The sequence below is a fragment of the Sminthopsis crassicaudata genome, chromosome 2 (genome assembly GCF_048593235.1).
Source record: "Sminthopsis crassicaudata isolate SCR6 chromosome 2, ASM4859323v1, whole genome shotgun sequence".
NCBI lineage: Eukaryota > Metazoa > Chordata > Mammalia > Dasyuromorphia > Dasyuridae > Sminthopsis > Sminthopsis crassicaudata.
The window spans coordinates 550,262,481-550,274,659 of record NC_133618.1 but is presented as its reverse complement, the minus strand read 5'-3'; the positions used below and the strand labels follow the sequence as shown (position 1 = coordinate 550,274,659).

At 36.6% G+C, this 12,179-nt stretch overlaps 1 protein-coding gene across 6 annotated transcripts in view; it reads left to right on the top strand.

Moving 5' to 3' along the window:
• The window catches only part of TJP1 (tight junction protein 1), a 336,975-nt gene that overhangs the window by 40,707 nt on the left and 284,089 nt on the right, over positions 1 to 12,179 (top strand). For all 6 annotated transcript variants that reach the window (XM_074294985.1, XM_074294991.1, XM_074294988.1 and 3 more), the window contains exon 2: positions 2,364 to 2,496. In XM_074294985.1, the coding sequence (XP_074151086.1) occupies positions 2,364 to 2,496 (133 nt within the window). The remainder of the gene's footprint in view (positions 1 to 2,363; positions 2,497 to 12,179) is intronic.

Here is a 12,179-nt window from a genome sequence, read left to right as displayed (position 1 = left end):
AAATGAAGGCCAACACTAACAGGTGGTGCAGTGTACAGAACAACGAGCCTAGAGTCAGAAAGACCTGGATTCAAACCTCACCTTAGACATTTACTAAATATGTGACAACTGGGGAAGTCAATTCACCTTTTTCTGTCTCATTTTCCTGGACTAAAATAGTACCAATCTCCCAGGATTAATGGAAAGATAAATGAAATATTTGTAAAGTGATTAACAAAGTGTTTAGCACATAGTAGATACTTAATAAATCATCCTTTCCCTTTTTTTTTTTTTTTTTTGAAAACCATGAATTATATCATAGAAGAATTGGGGAGTAGGAATTGTGGGAAGTTGAAATTTTTGGACCTTTCTAGGAATTAGTGACTTGGCTACTTACAAGCTTTAATATTATAATATAATATGACGTTATATATAAAAGTATTTTTAAATGTTCTCTCCTCTCCCTATATCACAGTCACAATGGAGGAAAGTACAGAAGTACTTTCAATTCCATTTAGTAAATATACTCTAATTATAAAGTGAATATCCGTCCTCTTCAGGTTACAAAAAGTTGGGAAGAAATGAGAGTCATAACAGGAATGATGGCACAAACCATTCTGATAAATTAGAATATTAAAAATTTTCATTACTTAGAACCTGGGCTGATCTATAAGGCACTAAAAAAGGGCTGTAGATTGTGAGAAATTAGGCTAGACCATTCGCATATCTCCTGCTGGCACCTGTTTAAGGGAAGGGATCTGGAACAGCTTTGCTTGAGAATTCTGGGGTGGGGGAGGGGAGAGATGGGAGGAGGGGTTGAGACAAAGATTACACCCTGGTAATAGTTGTTCTCACTCTTTTCCTGGGAGTTTTGTATTCATTGCTCATTCACCTGCCTTAGTGTTGATGAATGGACTATGCTTAGCATAGTTCCTGACACATAGTCAATGCTTACTAAACGTTAGTTGACTGACACTGGCAGACTAAAAGAACGAATGATTTAATGAATGAAAGAAAAAAATTATTAAGCTCTTACTGTGTGCTAAGCATTGGAGCTACAAATAGAAAAGGGAGGCAATTCCTGATCTCAAGAAGCTCACAGTATAATATAGGCAGGGAGGAGGAAATCCATAAAGGAAGTTTTAGCTGTAAATCAGATTGAAAGAAAGATTACTTAGAGGTCAAGAGCAAAGTCATCTATCTTCTGTGATGACATTTCTACTAATAAAAGGATACTGATTTCTCTTTGCTTCTTTTTCTCTTCTTTCTTTTTTTTCCCTGCATCTCTTCATCTCACCCAAACTAGATATGCAGGGACTAGTCCCAGGCCCAATCTCATAACTGATTGTCATGGATATTTTGACCCACTCTATTTTCCAACCTGATGGTTACCCCCTCTTTAAACAATCTGGTTTTTTCCCTTCTCCCACTCCTGGTGGGGTTCATCAAATTGATTTCAAACTTAGTGCAGGCACCTGATCTGCATAGCTCACTGCAGCTCAGAGTTGCACCAATCTCAAATTCCATTTGTGGCTGGGATTAACAAAATGCACCACCGTGCCTAGCCATCCTGACTTCTGGTGTTGAACCAGACACCAGTGCCTTTGATGGAAGAACCTCCTTTTATGGCTTCCATAAAGGAGACTGCTGAGTTGTTGAGGCCTGCTGCACCTGCAGAGGAACTTTCTGGACCACATATCTTCCTTGATATAGGATATCCCTGATATAGGGACTGGGCTAGAAGCAGGCTTAGGGATATGGATGTACCCCTTGTCCCAGGACTATTGACATTACCTGTAGATTATTCTTAGTTGGTATTGATGATGGTAGGGATGGTATGTATTCTCCCTCTTCACAATAGTTGCTGCCCTTGATAAAGGCTGCAGGGACCAAATTGGAGTCAAATGCAGTGATCTGGGAAGTATTTTTTTTTTTTTTTTAGGATTCTTATACTCAGAAACTGGGTCTAGGAGAAGGTGATGGTCAAGTTGTTTGACATTGTTAGCTCATGCTACCTTCTACATCTCCAATTGAATGGCATGTTTTGGTTAAAAAAAAACTTGGGGGGGATCCATATATCCATGTATATGCAAAATCCCCTTCCTCCTTAGACGTAAAATCCTTCTGGGAAGGGACTGAGACATTACCCTGCACATAGTAGCACTGAATAAATGTCTGTTGGATTTCATGTTTAATGAATTATCAAAAAATCTTTGAAAGCTGTAACTCCAAGATAAAGTATTGTATTAAAAGAAACACCACTGATGACTTCAGCTGCTGTGATTTAAAAAATTATATAATGACATTTCTTAGATATTCATAGAAGAGAATTGCATATATAATAAAAAATATTGAAATATATACTTGCCTTTGTGTTTTTGCAGGGTAACTCCATCTTCTGAAAATCCTAATGGTGCTACTTCTAGTGTTAGCCAAGGAAAACCTTCTTTAAGACGAATTAAAGGAAGAATACACAGAAGCAAAAGCCTTGATAGTGTTGATTTCTGTGAATTTACTGTAAGTAAGCTTTTTTAATGCATTCTCATTTTTAAAGCTTTTGAAGATCAGTTTTGTCTAAACTACTTTAATTTTTCATGTCTATAAAAATTTACAGTAATGTATAGAGAAATTTCAGCAAAATTTCTTCTTCAACTAACACATCTATGGTACTGTTATAATTGATATTATTCGTAATAATGATGAAGATCCAAAAAATTGTTACATTCGATATAGTTTTTATGTTATCTACAGTGTGGCATATTATGCTTGAAAAATTGGTGAGATATGGTATATAGAACCCCTCTCTTAATCCAAGCATTTGATAAAGTATTCTATATACAAACCAAGATGCTATAATCTCTATTATAGTGATTTGAATAATAATTGATAAATGTTGAACATCATATTTTTCTAGAAAACTGAATTTTTAAAAGTTGGAATACATGTTGAACCTGAAGCAATTAGAAAGAATAGTATAAATTATTCCTTTTGTAGATATCTATTAATCCTTTCAGGACATGAGGATATTGAATGTATTAAAAATGTCTTACTTAGTGGTCCTTAAAGTTCTGAGACACCCTATAGCTATAAGGGAAATATAGACACCATCCAGTTTAGATAGGTTGTTTTCCAGAAATGGGTTTGTCACTCAGTAATTTTTTTTAAATAATAGCTTTTTATTTTTCAAAAGACACGCAAAGATAATTCTCAGCATTCACCCTTGCAAAACCTTGTGCTCCAAATTTTTCTCCCTTTCTTCCCTCTTCCCTTCTCCCCTAGACAGCAAGTAATCTAGTATAGGTTAAACACATGCAATTTTTCTAAACATATTTCCACATTTATCATTCTGCACAAGAAAAATCAAATCAAAAAGAGAAAAATGAGGGGAAAAAAACAAGCAAGCCAACAACAACAACAACAAAGGTGAAAAATATTATGTTGTGATCCACATTCAATCCCCATAATCTTCTCTCTGGGTGCAGAGGGCTCTCTCCATCGCAAGATCATTGGGATTGGCCTGAATCACCTCATTGTTGAAAAGAACCATGTCCATCACAGTTGATCATCACATAATCTTGTTGCTGTGTACAATGTCCTTTTGGTTCTACTCACTTAACTTAGCACCAGTTCGTGTAAATTTCTGCAGGCCTTTCTGAAATCATCCTGCTGATTGTTTCTTACAGAACAATAACATTTCATTACATTCGTAAACCATAATTTACTCAGTCATTCCCCAATTCTTGGGCATCCATTCAGTTATCAATTTCTTGCCACTTCAAAAAGGATTGCTAAAAGCATTTTTGCATATGTGGATCCTTTCCCCTTTTTATATCTTTAGAATACAGACTCAGTAAATACATTGCTGGATCAAAGGGTATACACAATTTGATACCCTTTTGGGCATAGTTCCAAATTGCTCTCCAGAATGATTGGATCAGTGTAGCGACCACGTTAGCACCCTTAAAATCTTATCTTAATGTTTTAAAATCAGCTGGGGTCAGGATAAGCAAAAGTCTTTATTCTTGGTCTTTAGCGGTAGAAGTGAAGAGAGTGGACGCATAAGATCTCTGCGACCTCACCTCCTCGTTTATCTCACAGAAGTGATCCTGGCTAGTCTCACTGCACCTCCTAGTCCCTCCCACAATTCTCTGTATACACCAAACAATTGGGCCAGCACAGGATAGTGGGAAGGGCCATTTTCCAAGCATATTTATTGTCCAATCAGTAATTAACCTCAAGTGCTCAATTGTCCGACCTCAGTGCATTGACTCAAGAATTTCAGCCTTTTATAGATCAGTTCACAATTCTACCAACAACATATTAGTGTTCCATTTTTCTCATATCCCCTTCAACAGTTATCATTTTCTTTTCCTGTCACTTTGATCAATCTTGAGGGGTGTGTATTGGTGTCTCAGAGTTGTCTTAATTTGCATTTCTCTAGAACATTTTTTTCACATGGCTAGAAATGGTTTTCTTCATCTGAAAATTCTCTGTTCATATCCTTTGACCACTTATCAATTAGAATGGCTTGTATTTTTTAAAATTTGAGTCAATTCTCCATATATTTTAGAAATGAAACCTTTGTTGGAACTCTTGAATGTAAAAATTTTCCCCCAGTTTTCTGCTTCCCTTCTAATGCTGACTGCATTGTTTATATAAAAAGTTTTTAATTTAATATAATCAAAATTATCCATTTTGCATTACTTAATATTCTCTACTTCTTTGGCCATAAATCTCTTTCTCCACATATCTGAGAGGTAAACTATTCCTTGTTCTCCTGGTTTACTTAAAATATCACTCTTTCTGTCTAAATCATGAATCCACTTCCACTTTATCTTGGTATAAGGTTAGGTATTGGTCAATGCCTCGTTTCTGCCATACTGTTTTTCAATTTTCCCAGCAATTTTTGTTAAAACAGTGAGAACTTATCCCAGAAGCTGGAGTCTTTGGGTTTATCAAACACTAGATTACTATAATTGCTGACTATCATGGGTCTTGTGAATCTAACTTATGCCATTGATCCACTACTCTATTTCTTAGTCAGTACCAAATACTTTTTACTTTTTTTTATTATAGCTTTTTAATATACAAAACATATGCATGGGTAATTTTTCAACATTGACCCTTGCAAAAGCTTCTGTTTCAACTTTTCCCCTTGTTCCTTCCACCCCCACCCCTAGATGGCTGGTAGCCCCATACATGTTAAGTATGTTAAAGTATATGTTAAATACAATATATATATATACTTATTTATATAGTTATCTTGCTGCACAAGAAAGATCGGATTTAGAGAGAAGGTAAAAATAACCTGGGAAGAAAAACAAAAATGCAAGCAAACAATAACCAAAAGAGTGGAAATGCTGTGTTGTGGTCCATTCTCATTTCCCAGTGTTCTTTCTCTGGGTGTAGCTGGTTCTGTTCATTATTGATCAATTGAAACTGATTTGTTTCATCTCATTGTTGAAGAGGCCATGTCTATCAGAATTGATCATCATATAGTATTGTTGTTGAAGTATATAATGATCTCCTGGTCCTGCGCATTTCACTCAGCATCAGTTCATGTAACTCTCTCCAAGCCTCTCTGAAATCATCCTGCTGATCATTTCTTACAGAAAAATAATATTCCATAACATTCACAATTTTTCAGCCATTCTCAAACTGATAGGCATCCATTCAATTTCTAGTTTCTAGCCACTATGAAAAGGGCTGCCACAAACATTTTTGCACATGTGGCTCCCTTTCCCTATTTCAATATCTCTGTGGGATATAAACCCAATAGAGACACTCCTGGATCAAAGGGTATGTACAGTTTGATAACTTTTAGAGTATAGTTCCAAATTGCTCTCCAGAATTGTTGGATCTGTTTGTAACTACACCAACAATGCATCAGTGTCCCAGTTTTCCCACATCCCCTCCAATATTCAGTGCCAAATGGTTTTGATGATCATTGCTCTATAATATAGTTTTAGGTCTGATACAGCTAGGCCACATTCATTTGCATTTTAAAAAATTAATTCCCTTGAAATTTTTGATGTTTTCTTCTTCCAGGTGAATTTTGTTATTATTTTTTCTAGCTCTATAAAGTAATTTCTTGGCAGTTTGAGTAGTATGGCGCTGAATAAGTAGATTAATTTAAGTAGAATTGTCATTTTCATTATATTAGCTCAGCCTATCCATAAGCACCTGATAGTATTCTACTTGTTTAGATCTAATTTTATTTGTGTGAAGTCTTTTGTAATTGTGTTCATATGGTTTCTGGCTTTGTCTTGGCAGGAAGACTCCCAAATACTTTGTATTATCTACAGTTATTTTAAATAGAATTTCTCTTTCTATCTCTTGCTGTTGGACTGTGTTGGTAACATATAGAAATGTTGATAATTTATGTGGATTTATTTTGTGTCTTGTAAATTTTCTAAAGTTGTTGATTGTTTATAGCAGTTTTTAGTTGATTCTCTAGGATTCTCTAAATATACCATCAGATCATCTGCAAAGAGTGATATTAATAATTTTGTTTCCTCATGACTTACTCTTAATTCTTTTGATTTCTTTTTCTTCTCTTAACTGCTAAAACTAACATTTCTAATACAATATTGAATAGAAATAGTGATAGGGGACAACCTTGTTTCACCCCTGATCTTATTGGGAATACTTCTAATTTATCTCCATTACATGTAATGCTTGCTGATGGTTTAGATGGATGCTACTTACAATTTTAAGGAAGATTACATTTCTTCCTATGCTTTCTTGTGTTTTTAATAGGAATGGGTGTTGTATTTTGTCAGATGCTTTTTTTGTATTTAGTGCTGTAAGTACGTTAATTTCTGTTAGTTTGGTTATTGATATTATCAGTAATTTTGCTGACAATGAACCAGTCCTGCAAATCCTACTTGATCATAATATCTTATGCATCACTCAATCATTTAGAAGTTGGAGTGTATTTGCTTTAAAAACCCAATGTTATGGCTGATACACAGATATATTTTACATGACTTTATATAGGTATAATCAATATAAAATTGCTTACCACTCAGGTAGTGGAAGGATTGAGAGGGAAGGAGAGAATTTGGAACTCAATTTTTAAAAAAATTTGATGTTAAAATTATTTTACATGTAATTAGGAAATAATTTAACTTGGAAATGCTAGGAAAATATATTTCCTTACTGAAGTGAGAACATCTCTTCTCCATTCCTACCAACCTACAGTTATAACATAATTATTTCCCCAGCTCTAAGCCATTATTAGTGTGGATATGTGGTTTGAAGAAGGGATTCAAGCAGAGTGAGGACTGCTCTTAGGAACTAGTAAAATATATGGATGAATTTCTATAGTAAAGAAAGTAGTTGGAGCAGAGAGAGAATTACAGGTCAAGAGAATTTTGGAACTTAAGGTATTTTAGGAGCCAGGTCCCGAAATTCATATGATATCCCTGATTTGCACATTAGTCCTGAGCACTTCTTTGAATATCTCCTTTATTTTATTTCATCTACCATAGGGATTGGGCCTCCCTGCTTTCCTTATGTAGTCACTACATATTGCCTCTGACCAAGCATCCTTTCTTCTCTGGATCATCTGGTCAGGAGTAGTTCTTTTTCTATGCTTGTCCCTAAAGCAAGCACATAATCCATTTGAAGCTGTCAGTATTCATCATAGAAATCAGGAATAAAAGGCTCTCTCCTAGGTATGCTTCTTCTCTTTTTTTCACTTTGTCCTTGTACAAGATAAGAACAATGAATTTTTCCATGTAAAACAGCAGAACTGAAATAATGTTAATCTACTTTTTTTTAAATCATTCAATCTCGGGTTCTCTTGGCTGTTTTGTCACTAATATAAAAGCTACATAATATCACGGATGGTGTTCTGGGCTTGGGATCAAGAAGGCAAAGATTTAAATCTCTCCTTTGACATACTAGCTGTATGACTGTGCTGGTCATCTGATTGTATGAGGCACTGTGTGCCTCAAGAAATTTCCTAGGACTTATCTAGTAAGCCATAAATGGTTTATAGGCTACCTTAATACAGGGAGTGCCCACACTTGACTTTCTTACACTGACAATATCATAGATAGGTATTTGTCACAGGAAGGAGACTAAAAGTTATTTTTTAATGTTGAGGTGTGGTATGTGTGTGAAGAAATGAGATAGAATTCAGGCAGAGTCTGATGATTGACAACCATTAGACCTAGTGATAAAGAATAGAAGGCCATAAGAACTTCCTCTTCCTTTTCTTCCTCTTCAACCTTCTTATCACTGCCAGTCTTGCCACTACCAATTCTGCCTTAATTTGAGCCTGCCCTGAGGTGACATGAAGAATGGGTACAAGGTTAGGGTGAAGGATACATCCTGGACAGAGAAATTCTGAACAGTGGCTATTGGAATGAAACAGGAGTTTCTATGGCTATCATATCATTCAGTTGGAACGACTGTGCTTAGCTAAGTCTGTCACACATAAGTTGGTTTCTACCTTTACTAGAACTGAGTAGATAGCCATTTAGTTTGCCAAAGCCAAAGTTCCTCATAAATTTGAAACACCAGTGAATAGGCTCATTTTAGGGAACAAATATTATATATTCCAGGTCTTGTGCTAAGTGCTTTACAAATATGATCTCATTTGATCCTCATAACAACCCTGAGAGGTAGGTGCTTTTATGATCCTTATTTTGCAATTGAGGAAACTGAGGCAGACAGTGGTTAAGTGACTTGCCCCGATCACACAGATAGAATGTCTGAGACTGGATTTGAACTCAGATCTTGCTGGCTTCAGGCTCACTACTTCATTACCTAATTAATGAAACCATTAATTGTTCATTCTGGAAGGAACCTAGTCTAATCTTTTTACTTTACTGACAAAGAAAGTACAGCCCTTTAAGTAACTTGCTTACTAATCATCACACAGCTTATGAATCTGATCAAGTCTTCTGACTTCCAGGCTGGCTCTCTCTCTCTCTCTGTTATATCATGCTATCCAACTTGTTAGTTCACAATGATGATAATGGAAGTGTGATTGTTTTACTTGGCCCTTCTAATTTTCTTCCTTCTTTAAGAGTCTATATGTTCTGGCAGCATACTTCTTTATCAGAAACTCCATTAACATAAGAAGAAATAGTATTGAAGGTAGAAGATTCGTAGGTCCATAAATTTAGAATTAGAAAGGAGTTTAGGAGTCATCACATCCCAGCTTTTTTTTTTTCCACAAAGGAGGCTGAGACCAGGGAAGTTAGTTTGCCCACAGTCTCAGAAGGTAGTAAGTGGAGGAAATGGGGATCTGAACTCATGTCCATTAACTTCCAAACCAGTGTTTTTTTCACTGCTCCCTCAAGTGTATTCAAGCATATCACATAATAGTAATCCTAATTTATATAGCAATTTAAGGCTTACAAATCACTTTATGTATGTTATTTAATTTGATCCTCACAATAACACTGTGGAGTAGGACTTTAATTATCTTAATGTATAAAAAAAGAAAATTGAGGTTGAGTGATTAAGTGATTTGCCTAGGATTATAGAGCTAGTAAGTGTTTGAGTGAGAATTAAAACTCAGGTATTTTTGACTCCAAGTCCATTAGCTGTCACACAAATGGAAAGCAAGATGTGAATGATAATATTATTAAATAATAAATATCAAACAAAATATAGTCTATGCATTTAAGGGATTTAAGGAATTGATCTCAAAGTCAAGTAGAAACCTCAAATTAGAAAACCTCAAATTAACATTATCTGTGCTGTTTTTTTTATTTATTTTTAATTTTCAACATTTCCCAATTATATTTTATTCAGGCAAATAGCTTGACACCTCTACCTTAGGATCAGAGGAAAGAAAGAAATTGGGTTGATGATAGAAATTGAAGGTGGATGTTTAACCTATTTACCATGGCTTCTGCAAAGATTTTACTACCTTTGGTGCTAGAAAACCAAGGTTCAAGAATTCTTCCTCATATGTTTGCTGTGTTGTTGGGCAAGTCACATTGCCTTCTATCAGTCTTATTATCTTCCTCTATAAAATGAGAGGATAGTTTAGATGGTGCCTGAAGTTCCTTCTATGTCTAGCCCTTTGATCTTCTTAAACCAAGAAGGGAGAGAGAAATTCAGTCAAAAGGTGAGCTTCTTGAGGGCAGGGAATATCTTTGGTCTTTCTTTGTAGCCTAGGGTATGCTGATAAATTTTTAAGGGCCAGCTTTCCAGGAAAGAAAAATGTACCCTGACATACTTAAAATTTTCTGCTCATTTAAAAAATTTAAACAAATAGCTCTCTGAGCTGGATTAAGTTAGCTACAACATACTCCTGTTCATATACCTGTCACTTAGCACAGTGCTTGGCACATAATCAGCACTTAATAAATGTTTTTTGCCTGACTATAATACTTTGCAGAGGTAAAATATAACGAAGGACAGCCCAGGAACTTCCAACCCTAAGCCATTAGAAGGCACACCAGGAACTAATGTCAACGTTCTCTTCCCTTCCGGGGAAAGGAATGTCATGGAGGAAGAGTTAATATTTTTCAACAATCGGACTTCCGGCCAAGATGGCAGCGTGGAGGCAGACAGCTGCTTGAGCTCCTCGTTTTCTCTCAGAACTTACTTCATGACAAGCCTCTGACTTAATGCTTGACCCAGAAAGAAATCCACAAATAATCACCAAGAGAAGACATCCTTGAAAGTCGCCAGAAAAGGTCTGTGTTTGCTCGGGGGAGGGTCAATCAGACTGGGCACAGACTGAGGGCAGGCAGCCAGAGTAAGACAGGCAGCTCACACAGCTCAGACCGGAGGGGGAGGGGTGTGATCTCTGCCATTTCTGTGAAAGGGCTTTTGCCCCAGTGTAGATGCTCCATCTTGGCAGCAAGCCAGGAGCAGCAGAGAGGGTGTAAACACCGGAGGTGAAGATTAAAACCCCAGAAAGCCAGCATCTCTCAGAGCCCGGCCACCCCCAACCCCCACCTGGACTGACTTGGTGCGTTCTTGGAGCCTCAGAGCGCAGACTCAGTACAGTCATTGCTGTTCTGTTAGTGGCTCTCTGCTGCCCTACCCCCAGTCTGTAGAGGAAGCCCATTAATACCATCCAGCCCCATCCCCCGCAAAACAGACCAATTGTTTCTCTTGTCAGTTTGTTTTCTTTGATTCCTACTCTGACAAAATGAACAAAAAATTCAAAAGGGCTCTAACCATTGACAGCTTCTGTGTGGAGAGGGAGCAGACTTCAAATGCTGAGGAGACTAGGAACAGACTGTCCCCAGATGTATCCCCTGGGAGGGATATAAGCTGCTCCTCAATACAAAAGAACCTCATAGAGGAAATCAAAAAGGCTCTCACAAGAGAGCTGGAAGAGAAATGGGAAAAGGAAAGGGAAGCTTGGCAAGAGAGCCTGGAGAAGTCATCCCATGCATTCAAAGACAGAGTGGATAAAGAAATCAAATCATTGAGAAACAAGATTAGTGAGCTGGAAAAGGTAAACAACTCCAAGGAAAACAGGATTAGTGAGCTGGAAAAAGAAAACAGCTCTCTAAAAAATAAAATGGAAAAAAATTCCATAGAAGATAAAAACTCAATTGGACAATTACAAAGTGATATAAAAAAAGTGAGTGAAGAAAATACATCATTGAAAATTAGACTGGAATAAGTAGAAATGAATGACTCAAGGAGAAACCAAGAGGTAGTCAAGCAAAACCAGAGAAATGAAACAATTGAAAAGACTGTCAAGTACCTTACCAGAAAGACAACAGACCTGGAAAACAGATCCAGGAGAGACAATTTGAGAATAATCGGACTCCCTGAAAAATGGGAGGAAAAAAAGAGCTTGGACACCATTTTCGAGGAAATTATCAAAGAGAACTGCCCAGACATTCTGGAAACAGAGGGTAAAATAGACATTGAAAAAATTCATCGATCACCTACTGAAAGGGACCCTAAAATCAAAACACCAAGAAATATAGTGGCCAAGTTCAAGAACCATCAGACAAAGGAAAAGATATTGGAAGCTGCTAGAAAAAAGCAATTCAGATATGGAGGATCCACAATAAGGATAACCCAGGATCTAGCAGCGTCCACATTAAAAGAACGCAGGGCCTGAAACATGATATTCCGAAAGGCTAAGGAACTTGGTATGCAGCCAAGAATAACTTATCCAGCAAGAATGAGCATCGTTTTCCAGGGAAGAAGATGGACATTTAACGAAATAAATGAATTCCATCTATTTTTGATGAAAAAAC